Here is a 25,283-nt window from a genome sequence, read left to right as displayed (position 1 = left end):
TAATCTATAAAGGATAAAATTTCGGAAGTGCTGGAGCACAGGCAGGAATTCTGTGATTTCTTGAGACTGGGCAAGCTCCATAAGCATCCTTGAGTTATCCCAGGTTCTCCAACTGGCAGATCAGACTGGCAGAATTCTGAGCATCCTCACATTTTGTAAAATTTTAAATTTCCTTAAAGCTGCTTTGCTATGGATTGTTAATGTGGCACCTTTTATTCTCCTGGCTGCAAGGGGAAAATGGAGAACTACTTGGAATGCAGCAAATAATGCACTTTTTAATAAGCACAGAAATGCAGAAATACAGAGCCCAAGTCAGCATTTCAATTCAGAAAACTTCCTGATTTACTGCTAAAATTCAAATGAATCACAGGCTTGCTTCTCTTATTTGCCTTCCCTGTAGTTTCATGTTAAGTAGGATTGCACTGCTCACCAGAGGGACAAGAACACACCCTGGAAAACAGAGGTGTGGAGGAGTAAATAATTGTATTTCTTTAAATTTTAAATTTAAATTCTTTCTTGCATTGCTTTAAACCCTAGCATCATTGTGCTGCAAAGTTTTAGCACCAGACAGCAAGAATTTGGATATTCTTGCAGATTAATGGAAATAAAGATGCCACATAACATTATTTGTTACCAGCATTCTCTATTTTTAACAGCCCTTTATGTGTAGCTTTTTTACAGATAACTGAAGAGGGGAAGAATGCAGTTCAAAAATCAGAATTTTAACAATACTCAGGAAAAAATGAGTGCAGTTTTGAACTCTTGCAAAAGGACTCTTTTTTTTTTTTTTTTTTTTTTTTTTTTGAGAAAGTCACAATCCTCCTGGACCTCACTTCTTTTTCCAGGGGTAAACAGGACCCAGGGGAATCTTTTGTCATGATGTTTATCTAATACCCAACACCATTATTCATCATGAATGTTCACTTTAGAAGAGCAAGAAGGAAAGAAAGAAATAAAGAAAAAAAAAGAAATAAAGAGAGAAAAAGTGTTGGAACCAAGACATTCCAAGTAGCTCACTCCTGGCCTACCCAAACAGAAAATGAGGAGAGGAGGTTAAAGGCAGCTGCACATTATATACAGGCAGAAATAATAAAATAAGTAATTAAACAAGCACAACAACTTTTAAGTTACACATTTCTTACACCCTGACTGTACTGGGGCATTTTTCTCTCAGAGTCCCTTGCTATTAGCAGAGTGGCTTCAAAGAAACATTCCTTTTGGGCAAATACATAACCTATTCAGAAAATAGCACTGCCAGTAGCTTGCAAAAAAAAAAAAAAAAAAATTACTAAATACAAGTAAAGAAAGAGGCAAAAAAAAAGAAAGGTCAGTTTGAAAATCCCCTCTCCTGAGCCTGTGTTGAATGCATTTATCATCTCTCTCTTGCATCCTAACTTCCAGCATTCATCCTGTTCATCTTAACTTTTTCACTCTCAAACTGGCTGAGTTTAAAAAAAAAAAAAAAATTCCAATTAATGCACAGCCCAACCATCAGTGGTTAAAAAGAGATTTTCCTAAGACTGCTGGTTCCTATAGATCAGAAACCAGCAAAAAACAACAAAACCACCACAAGAAACACAAAAAAACCACATTTACTTTCTATAAAGCTGAGCTGTTCAGGAGTAACAATTCTGACATCTGACCAACAGTGGTTAGAATAAAGTTATAAAAATACATTTCCTTTGGCCTTCAGTCAATCATTCCACTGCTAGAGAAAACATTTTAACCTGGATTTTTTACCTGGATTTTCACCCAGTGAGCATATGGGCTGTCCAAGCTCTTCCTCTCTCCTCCGAGACTACAAATTTCAATTTTCCTTCGAAGCCCAGCTTTCTTTTTCTCATGAAGGCAGCCTTGAAAATGTGAATTTATGCTAAGCAGGAGCAAGGGCTGGACAGGACAGGTCTGATCCTCCTGGCTGCTCAGCCTCCTGCAGAATGAGAGAGGAGGGAGCTCCCACAGCCCTTTCACACTGCACTCATCACAAACTGTGTGTTTGGAATCACAGCTCCCATTAACTTCTCCCCAAACCTCTGCTTTTAGATCTTTAACTACAGGGGGGAAAAGCAACTATTAAGCTGGATTAGCAAGAAGCCCTAGGAAAAAATTTTAGCCTGGAAATGTTAATGACCGCATTCAGATGAGAGGTTGATGATTTTCACCTGAGCTCTGCCCACAATCACACGTGGAATCTTTGAGACAATTTCCAAGAACTGGCTATAATTTCTTATGCAAATTATAGGTGTGATTACTCAGGCTTCTTTCCTATCTGCCTCTAGAAGCTGAGCTGTGATGTGCAGCACTTTACACAAACAGCTACAACAAAAATCAAAATAGTCTCTGCTATCCAGAAACACAAGCTAAGCAGCCTGGTAAAAAAAAAAAAAAAAGGAGAATGGATTATGAGCTGTGAGTCTCCATTGCACAGGGAGAACAGGACCAACCCATTCATTAAAGAATTAAAATTGCAAGAATTTTCTCTCTCTTTTTTTTTTTTTTTTTTTAATTACACAAAAAAAGGAGTGTATTTTGGGCCAATGAAAACCACTAGTCTAAGTAAAACTGTATTTTTAGCACAAAATCTGTAATAGTTTGTAATAGGCAGTAGTAAGAGCATTCAGTTTGTGAGGAAATGAAGGAAAATTTTATTAAGATTACAATTTTCATTTTTAAAAAGACTATCAAATCAAATCAGTTTCACTAGATTAAAGTAAGAAGTGGACAAGACACAATTTTGAATTTAGTGATATCAGACTTCTTTAAATTCAAATCCCAGCAATCTGTTCACTGGCCTGTTAAACAAGTGACTCACTCATGTACTGAAAAACAGATCACATCATCCAAACTACACAGGGACCTTTGTGTCTCAGATTTTCAATCCCCTGGGATTTTGGCCACCATGGTTTAACTTTGTCACATGCTGGATCTGCAGCTCTTTGGGTTCCTGTTTCTTTTCAGCCTTTCCTCAAAACTCAGCACAAACAGGGGTGATGAGTGGAGTTTATTTGGTATAAATGCAAAGCACTGCTGCAGTTTGGTAAGCTGGTGTAGGTGTCTAGGACACCACAGTATTTTTGCTGTTTTACACTAAAAAAACCCCACCTATCTCTCATCAGAAATAAGGAATTTAAAGTAGCATATATAAAGTGTTTTTCCATTTTGAGTTAGTTTTAGCTCCCATTTTCAAGAAAACTTTTAACTTTGTTGTTTTGCTGGAGCAGCAGGAACACTTGCAAGGGAAGTCAAAGACCAAACTAATCCATAAATCAGTTTGAGCTGGACCTTCAAAGGAGCACTTTGCCTCACAGCAAACAATTTCAAACACATGATTTTTTAGATGATAAATAAGTATTTACAGGAAAGATGCTCTCAGTGCTGCCAGCTCTGTGAGTTCTGCACATTCATGCAAGGTGCCCTGATTTACAAATACTTTTAAAACACAGATCAGAAATGCACCTGGACACTTATAGAAGGTTTTAATCTGAAGGCTACAGCATGTGTATAACCTTAATAAATAGCTGATTATACCAACAAATGGCTGTAAGGGTGATTCAAGTGTGTACTTTTGTTTCAGAAGCTGTTAACAAAATTAAAAGCAAGGCCACAGAGAGCTGAAATGAAAAATGATGAATTGGGCAAATAGAAAAGCAATGAACTGCTCTATTTTTAAATATTTAAAATATTTCTAATTGCTATAATTTGGTTATTCTTGATATTTGAGGAATTAACTAATCAGCTTTTCTGAATAAAAGTATCTGAAGATAAATGTCAGCACCTTAAACAAGTTTTAAGTGTTATAAACTGTAAATATTGTGTTAAGCTTTTATATTTCCTCCTTTAATATCCGGGATGTTTAGAGGTCACACACAATTTTTTATCTTTCCCTTCCCCCCCAAGTCCTCATCATTCATGTAATTTTCTAGAACAGTTAGGACAGGAATTTATGTATTCCTCTATCAAAGACCTCATTTCAAGCAATTTTCTATGTAATTTCCTTTTTCATATCTCTGTTGCTATAAGATCAATGCAAAAACAAACTCTAGTTAATGGTCAAAAAAGCCACAATATTGTAACTTCACAAATGCTCCCAAATTACTTAATGCATAGCAGAAATAAGATGAACAAGTGCTCCAGACATATTGTTTCTTTTGTTCAGAAAAAATAGCCCAAATCATTGACTGAAAAATAACAGGAAATCAAAAGGAAATGCACTAATCATAACTGAAGCAAAGCCTTTTAACACAATTGCAATTTATTTAGAAAAATGCAAAAAAAAAAACCACTGCAGCTGTTGTTGTCCACTTACTGTGATCCACAATGAGGGAAATTGCTAAGGATTTAAATTGTCCTGTTTTGCTCATCATTATTTTAAATACAGTCAGTTCAGTGCTCTGAAGTGAAATTCTATAAAGACTCCTATTATAATTATAAAGTTATATAAATATAAAACCCAAACTTTGAATTTGAAAGTATTGTGAGCCTTGAATAGGAAACTTTATTCCACAGAGCCTAAAGTCCATTTAAAGGAGTTTGAGTGAGTGTCAGCATTCTTTTTTTGTTTGGAATCCAATTTCTAATCATTAATTACAGGTGATTTAATAATCCCCACAAACAGGTCCTCCTTCAAATTCTGACTGGTAAATCCCATGAGGAAAATATATTAAAGTTGAACTAAAGGCCTGTTTATCTCTTAATTTCCTCTGGAGATCCCCTTTCCAGCAAGGCTGTGAGAAATTGGTTGGGTTTCCAAAACCATGAAATGAACACCAACATTCTGCCAGCTCAGGAGAAGGGAATTCAAACATGAATACTCCTTGGGCAACTTTTTAATTGCATTTATTTCTAAATCTTTCTGTGCCAACACTCAAATATCAGTCCAGACCCATGTGATAACACATTTAACTTGCTCATTATTTTCCAGTGAGCAATAATTGCAGGAGCTCTGGTTATTTTTCCATGTATATTCCATAAATATATTCCATATATATATATATATTCTATATATATGTTCCATAATACTGGAATCTCAGTAATTACACTGGTGGCTTGAAGAGACTCTGTAGCTGCAGCATGGTGATGATTAGACCTTACAATTAATGGTCACTAATCACAAAGGGAAATAACGGATTTACAAGTTGATGATGGAGAGAAGTTTGATATAAATAACTGTAAAATTAAAAGTGTGTTAATTTGTTATGATACATTGAGAAGAAAAATAACCAAAAATCACAGTCCTGTGAGGAAACACCTTTTAATAAATGGGTACAATGTGAATAAGAGGAGAAGCAATGACTCAGTTAAAGCTCAGAGGGGAGCAATGCCAAAGCCATGCACTGAAATGAAGAATGAGCAGCTGGATGTGATACATGGGGCTCTCTTTATCCTCTTTTTGGGCAGAAAATCAGCTAATGGACAAGTGATGTGCACTGACAATCACAATCACATTAGCCCTTTTTGCTGTTTTAGCCACATCAGGCCAATCACTCAGTGCCTAATTGATAAGGGTGGGTTATCAGAGCAGATGTACTGAGAGACTTTGGGAGCACTGACCTATCTGTCAAATTGGATCAGGCCCTGGGAAATCCAATTTGTTAATCTTGCCTCTCAGCCCTCCCCTCCTGCAGTCTGAGCACTAATGGGGTTTGTGGTGCTCAGGGAACGAGGCTGCAGTGGGGATCCTTGCTTGGATAAATCAGAATTGTGCAGGAGAGATGGCACCTCTTGGAGCAAGGGGTAGGGCTTCTGGAACTGGAAAGTGCAAATCTGAAAATACTTTCCGATTGTATATATATTAGAATATGTAGATATAATATAATAGATGTTAATATATATTCTATATTATAATATAGAATATACATTTTAAATATTTCAATATTAAAAATATTTTAATATATTTGTAATTTTTACATACATAGTATTTTAGTATATATTTGCAATATTTTTATATATCAGATATTATAATTATACATTTTTGTAATATTTTTATATATTTGTGATATTGTAATACTTTCTAATATACATTGGTAATATTTTGATATATATCTGCAATATTTTTATATATTATATAATTATACATTGTTTCGTAATATTTTTTGTGTATTTGCAATAGTGTAATACTTTGTAATATATATATTTGTAATATTTTATTTTGTATCTGCTATATTTTTATATGTTATATAATTATACCTTGTTTTGTAATATTTTAATATATTTGCAATAGTGTAATTCTTTGTAAAATATATTTGCATATACCCAGTTCTTACCCTAAAGGAGAAGGCCACAATTTTTTAATGATTATAAAGTGAACAAAAGAAATGAGGGCTGATTACAGAGAGGATGTTGGTTTTGTATGTGTATATATGTATTTATACTCAAACTTCAAAAGTTAAGCAATGGCAGATATACATCTCTGGACTTCTCCAAAATGGGATTAATGCTAATTTTGTGCCTAAAATGAAGTTTCTGAGGCCAAGAGAAGAGTGTGGCCTCATTGCAAAAGAAAATATCTTTTTTATCAGCTACCTAAGCTTACATCAGTGCTGAAGTTTAACCTTTGAATCCTGGAAATGTCCACAGAATCTGGACACAGTGAATTTTGAAATAGCACAAGCTATTAAAAGTTGATTTTTAGCCGTTTTCTGTCAGCTCTAACAAGAGCAGCTACATTTGTACAGATGATTTTTTTCGATATTTGAAGAAATGTCAGTCCTGGTTTGTTCAGTACAGTCTTACAAACATCCTTTCTAAGGGGTTTTATGCTTTATTTTTTGTCTCACCATACAGGACAAGAGACCATTCCTGATTTCCCAAACTGCATGCAGAAGATCAGTGGATTGAATTAGGGAGAATCAAACTTGAATAATCATTCTGTTCCTCATTTCAGACAAATTGGGATAATAACTGTATCCAAGAACAGACTCCAGCAGATCTACTTGGTCCTTCAGTCATGCCAGAATATTCAAGAAATGGTTCCGGAACACACAGAACATTGGCTAGAGGAGAATGACAACAGATTTATCCAGTCTTAAAAAAGTTTATCTATTCCTACAAAGGAAAATAATAAATAAATAAATAAATATATAAGCTATACAACCCTTCCAGACAACTGAGTTTTTCCTAAGTAAAGGAATCATAAATGCCTGAATCTTTATAGTTTGGAGCTGGGTCACCAGCACAGAGTGATCAACTGATTTCCAGGGAATAATTCTCCCAACATCTCCATCACTGCTCTACACCACCAGGACAGCCAAGTGATGGGGGGTAAAAGTGACATCATTTGAAATCCTTATTTATCAATTTAAATTCCTTATTTATCAAGATTAAACCCTGAAATGGTATGGCACAAACAACCTGAGAAAGGAGAAGGGAAAAGAATATGAATATCAACCAACCAACCAACGAAAAAAAAAAAAAAAAAAATTGTCTTCTGGCTTCAATTATTTTTTTCTGGCATGAAACTTAGAAAAAAAATTTCTTAAGGTTGTCATATTGCTATTTAATAATTTGTCCCATATTATGAATGTATCTTTCCATATCATGAAAAACAAACCACAAGTGATTGGTGAGGAGAGGAGAGACACTGAGCTCCACCTGTGTGCAGGTGATTTCTGAGCATCCCAAGCCTGCAGAGGCTAAAAAGTATTATAGTTTCCCAGTTTATGAATGATGGTTTGGGATTTTCTGTGCTTTTTCTCTCCTTGTACATCTGAGGGAAGTTCAATGCTTTCTTATCTGTTTTGTTAGGTGTGAAAAAATAAAATCTCAATTAACTTCCAGTGGTTAAAATCTTGTTAGAACAAGGTTTGGCATTCAGGACAGGGAAATATATGTGTGATTTTTCCCATTTGTTTAGAGTTTTTCCCACCAGTGTGAACAGCCATTTCCAATTTATGACATTTAAATGCCTGTGTCAGTCTCTGGACAGAAATCTTTTCTAGAAGAGCAGGAAGAGGAACAAGGAGCAGCACAACTGCAGCAGCAAGAGGCTGATGTCATTGTCTTCACCACCAGGGAAGGAGGCTCAGCTTGGGTGCCACTATTTAAATTTCTGAAGCTTTAGTGAATTCTTTCCCACTGTGCACAAATGAGATCATGGCCCTACCCTGACACTCCTTTAAGGAGCTCCTGCTCAAAGTGTGTGAGCACAAACCCCAAGGCATAATTAAAATCAGGTATATTTTTATGGAACACACCTATTTTTCTACATCTTTATGTGCATGTGTTTGATGTAGTTATACATCATCCAGCTTGCCAGAAGACTTGGTGAAAATTTCTGGTAAAGACACATAGAAATTAGAAAATAATATATGAAATAGAGAATATTAGCACATGGCTGAGGATGTGTTTAAGTTGCCATAGAGCATTAAAGCAAAGTAAATCCCTCTTATTTCAATATCCACCTGTCTGAGGGGAAATTATAGGGCTTGCTTTAATTCCTTTATTTTACTTTCCCCACACAGCTATTGAATCAGAGTGTTACTAGTGAAATCTGCATGTCAGAGAACTTGATGAATTGAGAGAAATTATTAAAAAGTGAGCCAGACATAGTTAAATCTCAGGATAATAAAGTGTAAAATAAAGCATTGTTGTACCTGCAATGATGTCATCCATTTGCTCCAAAGCTGCTTCCAGCATGTGACTGGCATCAGAAGCCATTATTTAGGAATTCTTCAGATCTTCTCTCCCTCTGCTGAAAAGACAGAATAAACCATATGTGTTACACTAAATAGCCTGATGGCAAAATATATTTCACTGTCACATTATGAACAAAAGCCATGCTGCAGTAGTGCAGCCTAGTGATGCAAAAATACAGCCCAGTAACAAGAAAATGAACAGAACTGTTCCTATTCTTGATAGATGACTTAGGAGAGCTGATTAATTTTTTTAAGAGATTTTACTAAAACAGCTAAATGCAAATAAAAATAAAAAAAAACAAAAAACAAAACCATTTCAAATACTGGAAGTCTGAGGTTCTCCTGCTCCTTAACAATGTTTTTCCTGGGTTCAAAGTTGAGTGCATTCCAGCTTTTTCCTCTATGGGGAAAAAAGAGGATTGACTAAGGCTCAGTGAAGGAATGAAGACACAAGGCAAAACATGTCCAGCCTATAAGCAGAAATCTGCAGAAACTCTAATTTTGATTGTTGTAAAAAAAAAAAAAAAAATAGTAAAGACAATTCTTACACAGTTTTTACTCCTCCCTTCTATATCCCCATTCAACCTTTCCACCTCCTCTTTCATGACACTAGAAATCCAATTTTTTCTGTTCAAATAACCAAAACATCCCAGGTGTGAGTTCTCTGAAGTGACTGCTGCTACTTTAAACAGGGTTAAAAACACATTCGTGTTACCACCTGACTCTAGGGATCACAAAAAGCCAGAAAAACCTTCCAGAATGAGTCTCTGCTTGTGAGTTGGTGCTGCTGGACTCCAAGTCAGGCAGCAGCTGCTGATGACATTTGAAAGGGGAGAAGAATTTCTGCAGCCCATTTCAGAGCCAGTGAGAAAACCCCCTCTGGAATAAATCCCTTTTTGCACATCACTCCATGGCTGTGCCCACACAGAGGGAAAACAGGGATGGCTCCTGTGCATGTGGCTCACAGGGCTCTGACACAGCTCAAAGCCCACAAAGGGTCACAGTATTTTCATTTCTTCTCCATGAAAGCTGCAATTCAGTCCCTTTTGGCATTCAGCCTTCCCTTGCAGAGAGTTGGAATGGCTGTGGTTTGATTTTAGCAGCTATCACAAAAGGCACCTGTCTGATAATGGATGGAAATATCCTTAATTAAATCAGGTTGGATATAAGTGTAAAGGCAATAGGTCTATTATTCCAATGTGACTGAAATGCCACTAATTTGTGTTTATCACTTGTGCTAACAATTTGAGTGGTTTGAATTGAAGCAAATATCAAAATGAAAATTTGCACCATCAAAGCAAAATTATTTTCTTCTCTTGGAAACTAAGAACCCTGAGACATGAGTTTTTCTCCATGGTGCTGGTGACACACACACAAACAAAGCAAATTTACTAAGGACCTCTGTGTTATCAGCATCCCATGTTGATTCCAGTTGATGTAGAAACCCCAGGATCCAGAGAGACAGATGCAGGAATGAGTCAGAAACTGCAACATTCTGGTTTGAACTCTGCCATTTCCAGCTTGTCACAGTGGGTGAGCTGGGATTTAACTCCAGATCACATTGATCTGAAGAGCAGTGTGAGAATGCCTCATCTTCAGTGTCACCCAGGGCTAAGATTAATGCAAATGAATGGGTGGGTTTGGTCATTTGTAGGTTTTGTCAAAATAATCTTTTAAATATAAGCAATGCTAAATTTAACCAAAGTAGTGTCACTCAAGTATTTCATTTAATGGCACTGGGAATAACAAACTGCTCAGAATAATCTGTAAAGTCATTCAATCAGCTGATGTAAATTTGGAATTTCAGTGTGCTTTCTTTCACAGGTCAACTTTCCAGACACACCCCCCGATCCTGCTACTTCTGTTTGTTGGATTTTGGGAGACTTCCACCTTCTGTTGCCACATCCCAGGCCACCAAAAACCTCTCATCTGCAGTGACCCTCCTGCCCTGCAGTATTTCCTCTAGTTCAAAGCATCCAAACCCTGGGAATAATCACCTCAGTGTCAGGAAATCCACCTACAGCCAACAGGTGCCCAGGCTCCCTGTGTCCCCAGCCCCCAGGAATGCCACCAGCTGTGCTGGGAAATCAGGGCAGCAGGATCACCTTTTAATCATCTTTTTTTTCTCTGCCAGAGTCAGGATTAAAAGCTCAAGAGAAAGAATTTCGTGTTGGGACTCAGATGTTTATTAATTCTTATCTATGTTGCAGTGAATCCTGCAGCACTCAAGCAAACAAGCAACAAAAAAAACCCAAAAAACCCAAACCAAACAAACTAAAAAAACCCTCTCTCTCTCCAAGGCCTTTTAAGCCCAAATTGTCCAATTAAGAAAAGACACAAAATTATTTCTTATTTTAAACCCAATAACCAATCACCCATGACCCACAATGCAGAATTTTCTATTCAGTTACAGAAGTACCACCTAAACCCATGAAGAAGAAGGTGAAAAGGAAAGAAAAACCCTAAACCCTTCATTTTGCTCCATATATATTATTATATTCTAAAACCTTAAATTCTAGATTTGCCACCATGTGATATTACACACTTCTATTCAAATTACACACCAGTGATTCCAGTTCTATCACTCAATTTTGGGAGCCTTCTCCACAGCCTCAGGTCAAAAAAAGAGTTTTCTTGGGGGTCAGTTCCTGTCAGCACAGAAAATCTAAAATTCTCAGTTTCCAGAGTTCCAACAGAGCAGGCTTCTGGCTCAGAGTTAGAAGGCAGGAAAAGAGTGAAAAATGCTAAATATAACACAGAGCTTCTATTTCTAGGTTGCACTCCACGCTTTTATTTGTGATGAAAGCTGGAACAGCACATGTCTGCTCAAACAGGAAATGCAGGACTACATTTCTTGTTAAAATCTGATACAGCATTTCATCATTTCCAGTGACAAAGGCACAGAAAATGCTGATACACTGCATTACAAACTTCAAGATTCACTGATGGAACAACCTCCCATCAAAGGCTTGGCAAAACCCAGAAAGTTCTGCAGGAAATTCTCCAGCAGCAGTGAATCTATCTCCTGCCCACCTGCACAGCCAGCCTGTTTTATCACCTGTATTTGCTGTTTAACTGCACTGAGCTAGAGCAAAACATGCTGATCAAACAAGGATTTATTAATAAAAGCAATGTTCTTTGCTCTGCAGAGATAATGTGATATTACTTGCTTGACATCTTTTTCTAGACAGACCTGTTGCTTGTGCTCCAGGCAAGTCTCACTTTCCCAGACACTCCCTTCTTAGAGCTTGGCTGTCTGAGCACTGTTATGAAAAGAGCTTTTTAGACCTCCTGGGCTTTCAGCTACCATTTCTGATCTAATTCTATAGAAATATCTTCAAAGGTGAAATCTTTAAAAAATATTTTTAAATAGCAAGACACTCGTAACAGTCCCTCAAACAGGATCCATCTATTTGCTGGTATTATAATTACAAATCTTTTTTACAGTTTTTATTCCTGAATGGCATGAACAGATGCAGAACACCATGACATATTTACTTATGTAAATATATATATACCTATTTAAAAAAAAAACAAAACAAGTTTCTGCATCTTTGCTAAGGACTGAACAAAACCTACCTCTCACATTGCAGTGCAAGCTTCAATAATAGCAAATTCTAACCATTAGGATTTATTAGATTTATTATGCCAGCAAAATAGAAGAACCAGGCTACTCACCTTTCCAGGTCTCTAGGAGGAAAAGAATTTACTTTTTTGTCTGATTAGTAAAAATTCCTTGCTATTAATAGCCAAAGTTTTACTGTTAAGCAGACATAAGTCTAAATTATTATCATCCCTTCTAAGCCACATGCTCATACTAATTCAGAGCCCAGCCCACAGAGATATTGCAATCCTGTTTGTTATAATTGCCTAAGTGATGAGATCTTCCAGGAAGTGCAGACAGAGCAAACTGGTCTGAATTCCTGAAATTTATATTGCCAAGCTAGTTTTACACTGTAAATCTGTCTAATCTGAGATTTGCATTTCAAATAAAATGAAAAATCTCTGGTAGAACTGTAATGCTCAGAGTCAATATCCCTTGCAAATGTCTTAAACTACATCCTCTATGTAAAACTACAATTTAGTGTGTCCAAAAGGAACATATTATTTAACAGACATACTCACTATGAGCAAGATGTCCTTCAGGATTATGGAAAGCCTTAATTAAATTTGAATCTTTCATGGCTGACTTGAATCAGAGGTAAGAATATGAACAACATGAATTTAGGCAACTCAGATGCTTTCCCAAGGTTCTTCACAATAATGAGATTACCAACTTTATAAATTACAAGGGGTGTGGGTTTTTTGACAGAAACTCCAGAAATCCAGATCTTGTCTATGGCCTGTGAATTCCTCTTAAATTTAGCAGAAACACATGATAATTAACTACTATCACTTTTTTTCCTAGGATGAATAAACACATGTTTGCAAACTGTTTAAGCACTCAGATCTGAGTATTGCATTGCTTTGTACCTAATGGCATAATGGAATATCAAGCTGGATAAGCCTCAGAAGTTCTCCAAGCTTTCCCTCAGCTGCAAGGTGACTCCTGCTCTGGAATGCAGAAATGTGCCCAAATTCCACCCTCTGAGCCCCACCTTTCTTTTTCTCTGTGTAGCATCCAGACAGGAGCACAGCCACTGATTCATCCCTCCAGCCTGTGGCACCATCAGTTACAAAAACTCTAAATTCATGTTTGGATCCTGGCCCTCAGAACCTGCTGTGACTCTCTAATTAAGATAATCCTTAGTCCTAACTAACAATTCAGGGACCAGAATAATTCCTGATGGTCACTAGAACATTACTTATTCAGGAGAGGGACTGTCTATTCTATTCTATTCTATTCTCATTCTATTCTATTCTATTCTATTCTATTCTATTCTATTCTATTCTATTCTATTCTATTCTATTCTATTCTATTCTATTCTATTCTATTCTATTCTATTCTATTCTATTCTATTCTATTCTATTCTATTCCATTCTATTCCATTCCATTCCATTCTATTCCATTCTATTCTATTCCATTCCATTCCATTCCATTCCATTCCATTCCATTCCATTCCATTCCATTCCATTCCATTCCATTCCATTCCATTCCATTCCATTCCATTCTTCCTTCATATGCTTCACTGGAATAAGCAGAAAGGTAAAAAAACCTCTTCTTTAATTGATTACCTATTCTGTAATCAGTAAAATCAAGACTTGTTAAAGAATATCTGGAATAGGAATGAAAAAAACAAGTTTATTTTCATCTGGAAAGTGTAAAGTGCCCACACTAAGGCAGAATGGGTAGCTCTGAAGAGAAATTCAGATCAGGCAAAGTTGAACAAAGACCTGACAGCAAATTATTCAGGTGGGTGACAGAACTGCTGAAGTCTCTGTTGAACAAGTTTCTGGGGGTCACTATATGAGGGGATAGCCTTAAGTGAAGCACAGCACCCTGGCACTGTAAAACCACCAGATTTGTGATGAGTCAGAGCATAAAAAGCACAAAGCAATGATGCTTTTAAGCATAATATGCTAAATAATTTGATTTAAAAATACGAAGGGAACAGAACACAGTTAAACTTACAGCATTATAAAGTGGCAAAGCCAAAGCCAAACATCTCTTTTCAAAATTAAACCCATTAAATTTGCTAATACAAATCTGAATTTCAATTTTGGGGGGAACAGAGGGTGAAGGAAAAAAAGAAAGTCCCTTTCAAAAAAATACTAGATCTGACTGATATTTGATGCTGCAAACACAGATCACCTCATAGCAACTCCTCCACAGGCCTGATGGATATTGAGTTACAGTTCCTACTGGTGCCATAACCAAATTTCCTGACTCATGTTTGCACAAAGTCTCATCCTTACTTATAAAAGCTGACACTGGCAGAATGGCATGTGCAAAGCTCCTCTCTCTAACACTCCCAGCAGCTGCAGGAAGCCTTTCATTCCTCAATGCTGCTTTAAACTTTGTCCAGAAAAGCTTTAAATAAAAAGCCTTTCATCATTTAATTTCATATTGGTATCAGATATAGGAAGTTTTCTCTGTTATACACAGTATAAAATTGTTACAGCTTCTGAGTTTGCAAATCTTAAAAGCAGAATTGCATTAGTTGTTACTGTATTAAGTCCAAAAATTATTATAATTTTAATAAAAACTAATTTAATTACTTTAGTTCACTTCTCTATCACCTAATTAGCTCCAGCTCCTAGCTAGTTAAATTTTAACAAAAAGAAAGCAACACAATGGATAATATAGTTTGGATATAAACTTCAGCTGAACAAAACCCTACCTGATAAAATACACAAGAGGAAAGTTTCTGAGCCAAAACATGAACATTTCTCCTTTTAAGATAAACACACACAAAAGTTAGATTTGGTGTTGAAACTCACATCTAGTTCAGAGAGTTTTACAACTAAGAAAAGTTAGAGCCTCAAAATTTCAACATTTAAAATAAATTCTGCTTTTTAAGTTTTCCTTGCAATCTCACTGGCCTCAAGGTCACAGCTCTGAATTTGCTTCCATGAAGGTCAACATTTCTATGAGATCCTTGAAGTTATTTAAACCCAGCTCCAGTGCCTGGGAAACTGCTCAGACCACACCTTCCCCATGTCCTGAAAGCAAATTCATGCTCTGGTAAATTGAAAGGTGAGGAGATATGGTGAAAGTAAACACAGAATTCATGCCCAAATTAATTCTGCCCTAGGGTACAGCAGAGGACAAACCCTTGAGAGCAGTGGGGAGAGATTAGGTAGATATGGCAAACAAAATTTTCAAAGCTAGCCCTTGTAAAATTAAAAATTTAGAGAAACTAAACAGTGCCAACACAGGGCCAGAAGATCTGGTGTCTCAAAGAAATGCTGGGGGTCCAATTTTCAAATCTTCTCCATTCCTTCAGCTCCTTGATGGACAAAGAGGATCATTGTAAAAATCAGCTGCTCTGCCAACACTCCCCAGGCAGAGCTGGCAGAGCCCGTGCAGCCCTGGGAATTCTGATTTTTAGAAGTTCTGCATTTCTGATTTTCGGAAAAAATGCTGCTGAAGAATCACATGATGACACAGGTGAAGGTGTGGATGCTTCCATGCAGAGTGAAAGGCAGGAATCTTGACAGAAATTGGAGGTTTAGAAGAGTGGAGAGCACTAAATGGCCATTAAGATGGGCAGACACTGGAATAGGAGAGGATCAGTGCACCAGGGGATGATGCTGGGGTACCCAAAATGGGATTTTCTGCAGCAGAACCTCAGAACAAAGGGCAGGATTGATCCCCAGGAAACTGATTCCCTGCAACCCCAAGAGATAATTCTCATCCACAAGATATCTAAGGTAAAAAACCCGAGTTAGAGTGCACAGAGAAACAGTTCAACATAGCCACAGTGAAGAGAAATATCTCTTATGAATATTTATTATTACAAATTGGGTTACTCTGATTATGAAACTCAGTCCTGAATTTCCCTCAGCTTTACAAATGTGATACCAAGGCTCTTGTGAAGTCTAAGTTCAGATTTAGATGTAAAGGTTAAAAATATGTATAAATAAAGGGAAGGATCACTGGGCTGGTTGAATATTACCCAACCTGCATGTGTGGGTACAAATATGCTGAATTTATACTAACAGGAACTGACAGTATCAAGCACTTCTGTATAAATTGAAGCTTCAGTAGCTATTTTGAGGAAAGTGTCTGTGGGAAACAAAGAAAAGAAAAACATACTTCTGCTAGAAACAGCAAAATTGAATCCTCTTGGATTAACTGCACTAAAGTGGGAACAGCAAATGGATCATTGTGAAAAGCACCATATTCCACATTGCTCAGCATATCAACAAAAATATAAATTTTAACAGCTGTGCTTATAAACAAAGCATCCCTATATAGATTGCTTCCTGAAAATTACTGAAAATATCATTGGGGAAAAAAGCCATCTTCAAGCTTTTCCTTTTTCTCTGCCTCAAGAACAGGTATAATTGCTGTCCCCAAATAAATCATTTCACCTGGTTTTCAAGAGACCAACCACACAGAAACCAGAGTTGCAGCAGTTGCTGAGTTGCCTTTTCTACTTTCTTCCCTATTTTGGGAATTCTGTCCAAAGTCCCTGTGGTCTGTAAATTCTGCATTTTTGGGCCCAGTATCAATGGTACATCCTCCTCCTCAAGCTTTGTTAAGCTCCCCCTAAGTCTGAGATCATTGATCATGTCAAGCCCTAAACTTTAACAAGACAATCCTGTGGACAAGTAACTCATCATTCCAACACCTGGGCATCATAACCAAGAAGCAGAAATTCTTCATGCAAGTAAAACTTTGATTTTAAATGACATCTTCTGTTTGTTTTGCTCCTCCATTACTCAGAATGTGGAACATCTTAGTCCCTGCAGAACTGGCCACCACTAAGAAATTATCAAACTCTGTGCCCACAGCTGGATTTTAAATCCCAGCTTCATATCATAATTGCTTTCAATACTTAATGGACTAACTTGATTTTCTAATTTTGTGGGAAAAAAAGGCATTATACAGATAGGCAATGCTGCAAGACAGGCAGACATCCAAGAGCAGCATTTAATATTTTTTAGGTTCACAGAGGTGAGAGAAACATTATTACAGGTGGCAAGAAGAACCCTTTATCCTTTTTATTTTTTTTCTCTCCAGTGAATACCAAGATGCTTAGAGACAGATCAGGCATGCACTGACATCAGAAGCTGACTGTGGAGGGAAGCAGAGCAGCCCACAATGAATGTGTGACAAGACACAGAGGCCCCCAATGACCTGTTTGATGGAGGAGCTGTGTTTGCTCACAGAAACACATATTTACCTAGGGAGAATCCTCAGGGATTCACTGAAAACTCACCCAAGTGCTCAGCTCTTGTGTTTCCCACTCATATGTGTGCACTGGCACTGCTTTGACTCTGTCACCACAAGAAAAACAAGTTAAGTAATAATAAGATAATAATTAAAAAAAAAAAAAAAAGGTAATTGTAAATCCAATTGTGAATATCTGTTTTTTTAGGCTTAAATACAATATGAAGGATTAAAAAACAGACAGGAAAAAGCAAATCCCATGCATCATTTGGATTTTCAAAACTCGAGGTATGTGTCATTTCCAGATGGAGACTAATTGCTCAGTAAAACTTTCAAGCCTCCACTTATGAGTCTCTAAAATTTCCATATTTCAGTTCAGTCATTTTGGCTCACAGGTTTGCTAAGACACTGAAGTCAGAAAGTTTTTGGAAGTTTTGCAAATTAACTGAATGCAAGAACTGCACCTAGGAACTGACCTGTTCATAAACTCAGAGCTGTTCTGGGTTTTATGTTCATATTTATAGCTGAAGGTCAGGATGCTCTCAGCACATTTCATCACTGAAGTATATTTAAAGGATATTATATTTGTTCTCTGAATTCCCATTACTTTTAGGGCATGAAAAACCCACAAGTTAAACCATTATAATGGACATCAACAGGATTGCTCTAGATTCCTTTCCAGATTTTGATAAGTATTGAACTACTTCAACACCAACACTGACACAAAAGGATTTGCCAAAAAAAAAAAAAAAAAAAGAACTGTGGCTAAAATTCTGCTCTGTGTTACTTCCAGTCCCAAGAAGAACTTTTCCATATAGTTAAATAGATAAAAAAATTTACAAATGTTAGAGTATAACTGTAACCAAAACAATATATTGTTATAAAGTTAGTCACATTTTACTGCCCCTGAAATAAATTCACTAAACACCTTTGTACTGACATAGAAGAATATTGGAAGAAGAATTTTTACATTACTTTAGAGGGGTCTGAATGTCACCACAGCAAGGCCAGAAGCCATAAAATGCACTGTCAAAACCAGGAATGACACCTGGGGCCAAGCTGAGTGCCAGGCTTTTCCACATTTATACACACAGAGTATTTCATGTTATTTCATGCTCTGCTACTCATATTTGGTCTGTGAATACACCCATGGAGTTTCCTGAGGTAATAACTTAATCATGTATTTTAATGCTTGATAACAATGCCTTTATTTGACCTGTTCAATAACACAGCCACAAAATTAAATTATTTCAGGCTAATGACCTGCAAAGTCCTTTAATCCCTACCAGCTACCCAGCTGGTTTGCCTGCACGAAAAGTTTCTCAGAAGTGTCTTGCATTTGGGGCCACTTGCATGAAAATCAAAATCAAATCTAGACAAAAGAGTGAAGTACTGAGATGGCCATCTGTTGCTTAACATTATCTTTGGCTTCTATTTCAGGAGAGAGAAGGGAATCAGAATTCACTATCAGTTCCTTCAGTTTATTTAATTTTCCAGAAAATGGATCAAAGTCTGCTTCCATGTCAGTAATTGTGGCATCTTTGTACTCTTCTATTAAATTTGCGAGGAAAATTTGATTTGCTGTTCTATAAGAGAGATTTAATCCCCTTTGTTTCAGTTGTTTTCAAACCTCCAAGTGGAAATATTCAAGACAGTTTCATTAATTTCAAAATAATATAGATCCTGTCTGTTCCTACTTGAAAAGAGGAATATGGTCACATTGGCAAACACTAAAATACAGTCCTGCCATGAAGAAATTTTATTAGTGTTTATTGAGAAGGGGTAGTTTTGATCAAAACTGTGTTGTAAACATGTCCATGTAGCAGTTCTGTTTACTTATTAGTTAAGAAAAGCAAATAAAGTCCATTCACAGTGAAATGGTATTTAAGAACATTCTGCCTGGCAAACTGGGCATTCTGCCTAGCATGGCACTTTTATCAGTCTCTACTAATTTGGGAGCTCTTCTTCCAAGTATCCAAATCTGGGTTTCCAGAGGAAGTGAGCAGCTGCTACTCCCATTTGCAATTAGTCCTGGATAATCAGAAGCTTTGATTAAATAAAAACTGCAAATGGCTTGTGGATCCCAGCTAAATTTCAGAGTATGGATTCTTTTTATAAAAAAAAACATTTACCCTGTACACAAACTCCTCTCCCCGTGCTAAAAAAGAAAACAAATTTAAAAAGCAGTTTTCTAAAATCTGCCTTTTGCCAGTTAAATGAGAACCAGCTGCTCTTCACAACCTGCAGAGGAAACTGAAGATGCTACCAAGTCTCCTGATTAAAATGGAGAAGGCAATCAAGGCAAAACAGATTTGGACCATAATTCTTGAAACAGTTTACTAATCCTTAGCTTGATTTACAATTATTATGAAATGCTGCACTCACTGGGCATGGTGTGGGTGAACAACTGCAGAGGATAATTCAGTATTTTTCACAAGAGAGCAGAGCAGGCCAGAGCAGACCTTCTTCTTCACAAAAGCTTGTTAGAACAACTTTCCTTTCTTTTAGTGACAAAGGTTCTAATAGAGTTTTCTTTTTACTCATGCAAAATCTGCCAGAGCAGACTGAAAGTTGTACTGTACAATTTCAGGTAAAATTTCTACTTTGCATGCATTCAGCTTTCTAAATTAAAGAAAGTTTTAATTCAAGAAATATTTAACTAACCATTTATAATGTTTGTGACTGAAATTTACAGGTTTAATATAATCTGCACTAGTACTAAAATACCTTGTATATCTACTTCTACTTACTGTACATGTACTTTTTTTTTGTTTGTTTGTCTGGAGCGAAACATCAGAATTCTTGTGTTTGGGAGCTGACTGGATTATGTTCATTAGTTTATGCTCATCCCAGGAACACACTCATAAATCTTACTGCAATGCCATTAGAATAAGATGTTCTGATTAAGCTTTATTAAAGCAGATGCTGCCATCTGCACTGTAGAGGAATAAAAATATGATTCCCTCCATTCAAAAGACACTTGGCAAATATCTTCCCCTGTCCAGATAAGAGTTCTGAAACAAAGTTTGGGTTGAAAATAGTGCAAATTGGAAATGAAATTACTTTTCTCTTTGGTATGAGCAGTACATAGAGAAGAAAGGAGGCAACCCCAGCCAAGTGAGCTCTGAATGCAGAGACCAACCAGACTTGTTTTCAGAAGAGGACAAGGTAAAACAGGAGTTCCCACATGCTGGAAATCCAGATTAGGATGCAACAGCTGAGATTTACCTCCACTAATTACTTTAACTGCACACAATCTGCTGATCTTGAGCAGCACCAAGCAGCAAGTGAATCATTCTGTGAATATTCATACACTTTGTGTTGCTCTAATGGAAACAATGCTCACAGCCAGCATTGCATGAGCAAGACTTGTGACACAGGCATCCTTTGGACCTGTTTTTTTTCTTAATTTTCATAATTCAGTCTGATTTCACCCCTCCAAGCCAACACAAGGTTCTGTTGAAGGAGAATCAGCTGATCTGTTTTCCCCAAATTCACATCTGCTTCAGGAAACCATCATCAATTTGCCATTTCCTTGGGTGATTTGCCAAAGTCTCCCCATACAACCACCAGGTCATAATTGCAGCTTTTTGCAAGTCATATCCATTATTTACCATTCCTTGAATGACACATCAGGTTTCTTATCTTTACCCCTCTATAAAGTGCTCTGTTTGAACCTATATTCAACCCTCAACTTTTATCCTCAATTACTTCAGATTTAACCTGGAAAATTTGACTAAAGAGGGACACACAACATATTTTATATATCCCATACACAGAGTTGAGAAAACCACTAATGGTTCCCCATTTGCTGGTGATCTGAGAGAGAAATAATGGCCTGTCTTGGGCATTTGAAGACACCAAATTTTCCTTTTTGATCAGTATGAAAATATACAGCTCTTTCCCCTCAGCAGGGTTCAGTCACAGGTTTTGCAGAAATACTAGTAACCCACACAGTAGCCATAAAATCTTGCTTTACAGGTTAGCAAATTAGATTTAAAACCCAGGTTGTGCTTAAAGTCCTCTAAATCACCACACTAGAACTTGACAGATGCACATTATAAACACAAATTGACCTAGACTGGCAACAGTGCCATCAGGATTTACTTTTTATGTTTGATTCAGAAAGAAGTTATCCTTGTAATTGAACTGCTTTGTTCTCTGCATCAATGAGTTGCCAGATAAGAGCAAAGGGAGGTATTGAGAAATGGCTTTATAGCAAATAAACACATGAAGAGGGAAGCAAGGGGGGTAACTGTGATGATACAAGGTCAGAGAGACTTGAAATAAAAACATATAGGCAGAAGCATCTAGCTACAAGAAAAAAAACGCCTTAATTTTGTTGCTTAGTGTGCATCTGTGTAAAAGAACTAAAATGCTGTAAAGGTGTGAGAGGAAGAAACTCAACTTGCCACAGGTTAAAGAACACCATTTAAACAACAGACTGAGCAAAGGTGGGAACTCTCAGTTTCTTCAGCTTCAAAGCAGCAGCTGGGTTTGAGAGCCCTGAAAAAAACCAAAATCAAACTGGGGAAAATTTAAAGAACTTAATTTACTGCTTAAACTTTCCATTCTCAGTTATTTCATACACATCTACAGAACTCTGGTGGGTGTCCCTGGACTGCTGCTGAGCCCTCTTCAATAGCTTATGAGACTTTCAAGGTTATGCCTAAAGAGATTGAAGTGATCTCTGGGGGGGAGATGGCAAACAGGAATGATAAACATCTCCAGAGACTGCACTGATGCCACTTCACTGATAGAAAAGTGGCTTCTGACTGTCCTAAACAATGTCATCTTCTGCTGCATTTCTATTTCCACACTGTTGGGTACTTATGGAAAACACAGAAGAGCTTTCTTTGTACAGCACCTTCAATGATTTTGCACCTTTACTGAGTCACCATTACCATAAAACACATTTTCTTATTCATCATTCTCTGCTTTGGTAATCTAAATCATCACATTAGAGACTTGTAAAGCAAGGAGCAGGTTTCACCCTATTGCTGTAAATCTCTTTTTTGGGGAGGGAGCAGGAGGAAAGTGGATTTTTTGCTAATAAGCAGAGCCCTATGGAAGCCCTGCTTTACCTGTCTTTTTGCTTTACAGTTCCTTGCTAATCTCAGCAGGTCAGGGCTGCCTGAGCTCAGACAAATCCTTAGCTGTAGGGAAAATGAGCTGAGCTCCTGCTCTGCCTCTGAGCAGCCTAACAAGAGTGAAAGCAGGGTCTGGGGATGAGTGACTTTTGTGGGTTTTGTGGGAGTTTGTTTGTTTGTTTAGAGGAGAGAGACCAGAAAGAGGCAAACAGGAAACTAGTTGGGTAAATGAGGGCTGGAAGCAGAGCTGCACAAGGAATAACAAAGAGGTGGTTGCTGTCTCTTGTTCTGTTTAATTTCCTCATCTTGTGCCCCCATGGGACATTGTTCCTGTGCCTTTCCTGCCTGTTTGCTGGCACTACCAGTGTTGAGAGAAGGTGATTGTTAAGGTCTCCACTCTACTCTTGTCCATCTCTTCCCATCCTCCATTCAAACCCTCTCTGCCACACATTTTGCTGCCTCAGAGCCTGCATGGTCTGCCTGGAGAAACCCCAACTCAGTGTGACAAGCATGACAGGAAAATGGGAGAATGGATTCAAGAACCCCAAAACGCTTCTGTGATCTGTGCCAGCACCAAAACACTCTTCTCTTGTTTATTTACACACACACCCATCCTGATCACCTTTCCACACTGCTGGTACCACGTGGAGAAAGATGAAGTGAGATCAGATACAGGATGAGTAAAGGGAAGATAACTCTTATTATCTCATTCCTTCCCTACCTCTTTCCTGTCCTCCCTGCTTGTCCTCTTGTGGATGGGGCTGCTGGAATGAAATCAGGATGGCAGCATCCCCCTAATTCCTCTGCTTGGGAGATGAAAGCAGCCAGGGAACCTGGAATCAGGGGACAATGCTCCCAGTGACACAGATCAGCCACTTCCTGCCCCCTCCCTTTAATTTGGGCTTCCCACAGGGCAGAGTCCCAGATGTGTGACAGATAAGCTGCTGTATGTTTTGTCAAGGCACCTGATTACTACCTGGCTCAGGTAAATAAAGTGTTTTAAGTCTTCAGAAGTGATGCTAACACTAGTTCTGAAGAGTTACAGGCAAGTCATGTGTCTCTACAACAGAATATAACTTCAGCAGTCTTGAGTTATCCCTCAGTTAAGTCTCGTTACTTGAATTTATTTTATATATTATAAATTATATTATTATTATTACATATTCTGGTACCAAGCTGTACCTGTCCTCATGACAAAACTGAGGTTTTTGAATTCTCCCTCTGCTTTAACTTACACTGGGTTTATTCAGGTTCAAGAGGCCTTTACAACTGTTCTCCACTGGAATAAGGAGCAAGTGGATGGAAAACCCATATCACTTAAAAAACAGCAACCCATATTTGCTTTTGTTTGTCCCAGTTTGACCTTTCAGTTTCCTAGTATACCAAGTTTTACTGCAAGTATTTCTCCATTAGAAAGATAGAGAGAAGCATAAAGATTCATTGGTTTTGAAACAAGTTCACACAGCAGATGAAAGTAAAAATCAGGAACAAAGGCAAGGTCAATAAATAAACATGGAAAGCTGGAATTCTGCTTTCTTTGCTTTCCCACTTGCTCTTTCAACATTTCCATACAAGTTTTAGAATGAGTCCTTTATGCACTTGTCCACATATTCCTTTTACAAAAAAACAACAAAACAACCCCAGAAAAGTTCCCCTCATTGATCCCCCTCCTTCCACAACCTTAAAATCAAAAACCTGAAATCGCAAACGACCTTTCTGGCTGTGGAAATACAAAACGTGTGGCACATGCAAATCTCCCAAAGCACCCATTCATTGCTCTGCACCCATGCACAGCCAGACCAGCAGCTCCTGACCTGCCAAAATCACACTCTGCATCTTCTTCTGAGCAAAGGAAGGTGCACCGAGGAGGGTGGCTCCTTATCTTTCTTGTAAATATTAGGAGGAGGTATTTTTGATACCCGTGGGACTGGGGATCACCTGGCATCCCCTTACCTCCCTTATCTCTGCACTGCTGGAACAGCCCGCTTCATTTCCACCTGCTTTCCCCCTCAACACCTTTGAAACAACATCCATGGCACCCCACATGCCGCTATTTTATAGCTAATTACAAAAAAAATGCTGCAAAAACCGGGGGAGGGGAGGAAGGGGGATCCCACCTTAGAGAGCGGGGCTGCAGCTGGGTGACAGCACTTATAGAACCCTCTGTCCTAAGGCAAAAAAAGCGTTTTATTTACCCCCCCCTCCCCCGCCCACCCCTGCCAGCCCAAGCAGGATTTCGGAGCTTTTCTCACCGCGAGAATCAAACATTTCCCTCGGAGGAGCCGCGTTCCCAAGCGCTGCTGCGGGCGGGATGGAGCGGGGGCGAGGAGCAACAGGAGCGGCAGGCAGAGCCGGGAGCGGCCCCTGGGACAGGCTGACCTGCTCCTGATCCTTCTGATCCCGATCCCGATCCCGGGTCCTGATCCCGATCCCGGGTCCTGATCCCGATCCCTGGGTCCTGTTCCCGGTCCTGTTCCCGGTCCTGTTTTTGTTCCCGGTCCCGTTCCCGGTGCCGGTGCCGCCCCCGAATGACGGCGCTCCGGCGCTCCGGCCCCCCCGTGCGGGCAGGTGCTCCCGGGAATTCCTGAATTCCTGCGCTCAGGGAATTCTCTGCATTTCCTCCCCTCGCTGTTGCCGAGATTAAACTGCTCTTTTTTAATTTTTAATTTTTTTTTTTTGTGCGTTTTCCAGTGTTTTTTCCGCGTTAACGCAGACATTGTAGTAATGACTGAGAAAAGCGCTAGCTGCTCCAAAGACTTAAAAATCAGGTGTTCCTCTACT

The 25,283-nt window shown here is 38.1% G+C and overlaps 1 protein-coding gene across 10 annotated transcripts in view; it reads right to left on the bottom strand.

The window, feature by feature from the left end:
• The window catches only part of PPFIBP2 (PPFIA binding protein 2), an 86,910-nt gene extending 61,957 nt beyond the window's left edge, over positions 1-24,953 (bottom strand). For 2 of the 10 annotated variants that reach the window (XM_079310139.1, XM_079310141.1), the window contains exons 1-2: positions 24,755-24,953; positions 8,592-8,689 (exon numbers count right to left, since the gene is read on the bottom strand). In XM_079310139.1, the coding sequence (XP_079166265.1) occupies positions 8,592-8,655 (64 nt within the window). In that variant the 5' untranslated portion in view covers positions 8,656-8,689; positions 24,755-24,953. Of the gene's footprint in view, positions 1-8,591; positions 8,690-14,914; positions 15,085-24,316; positions 24,513-24,754 lie in introns of those variants that run through there. The other 8 variants (XM_079310137.1, XM_079310138.1, XM_079310143.1 and 5 more) reach the window with 7 other exon arrangements.
• Between the last annotated feature and the right edge of the window lie 330 nt (positions 24,954-25,283).

Source organism: Erithacus rubecula, assembly GCF_903797595.1.
Source record: "Erithacus rubecula genome assembly, chromosome: 6".
Taxonomy (NCBI): Eukaryota; Metazoa; Chordata; class Aves; order Passeriformes; family Muscicapidae; genus Erithacus; species Erithacus rubecula.
Note: the sequence above shows the minus strand (reverse complement) of the source record. Positions and strands in the feature narration are given on the sequence as shown.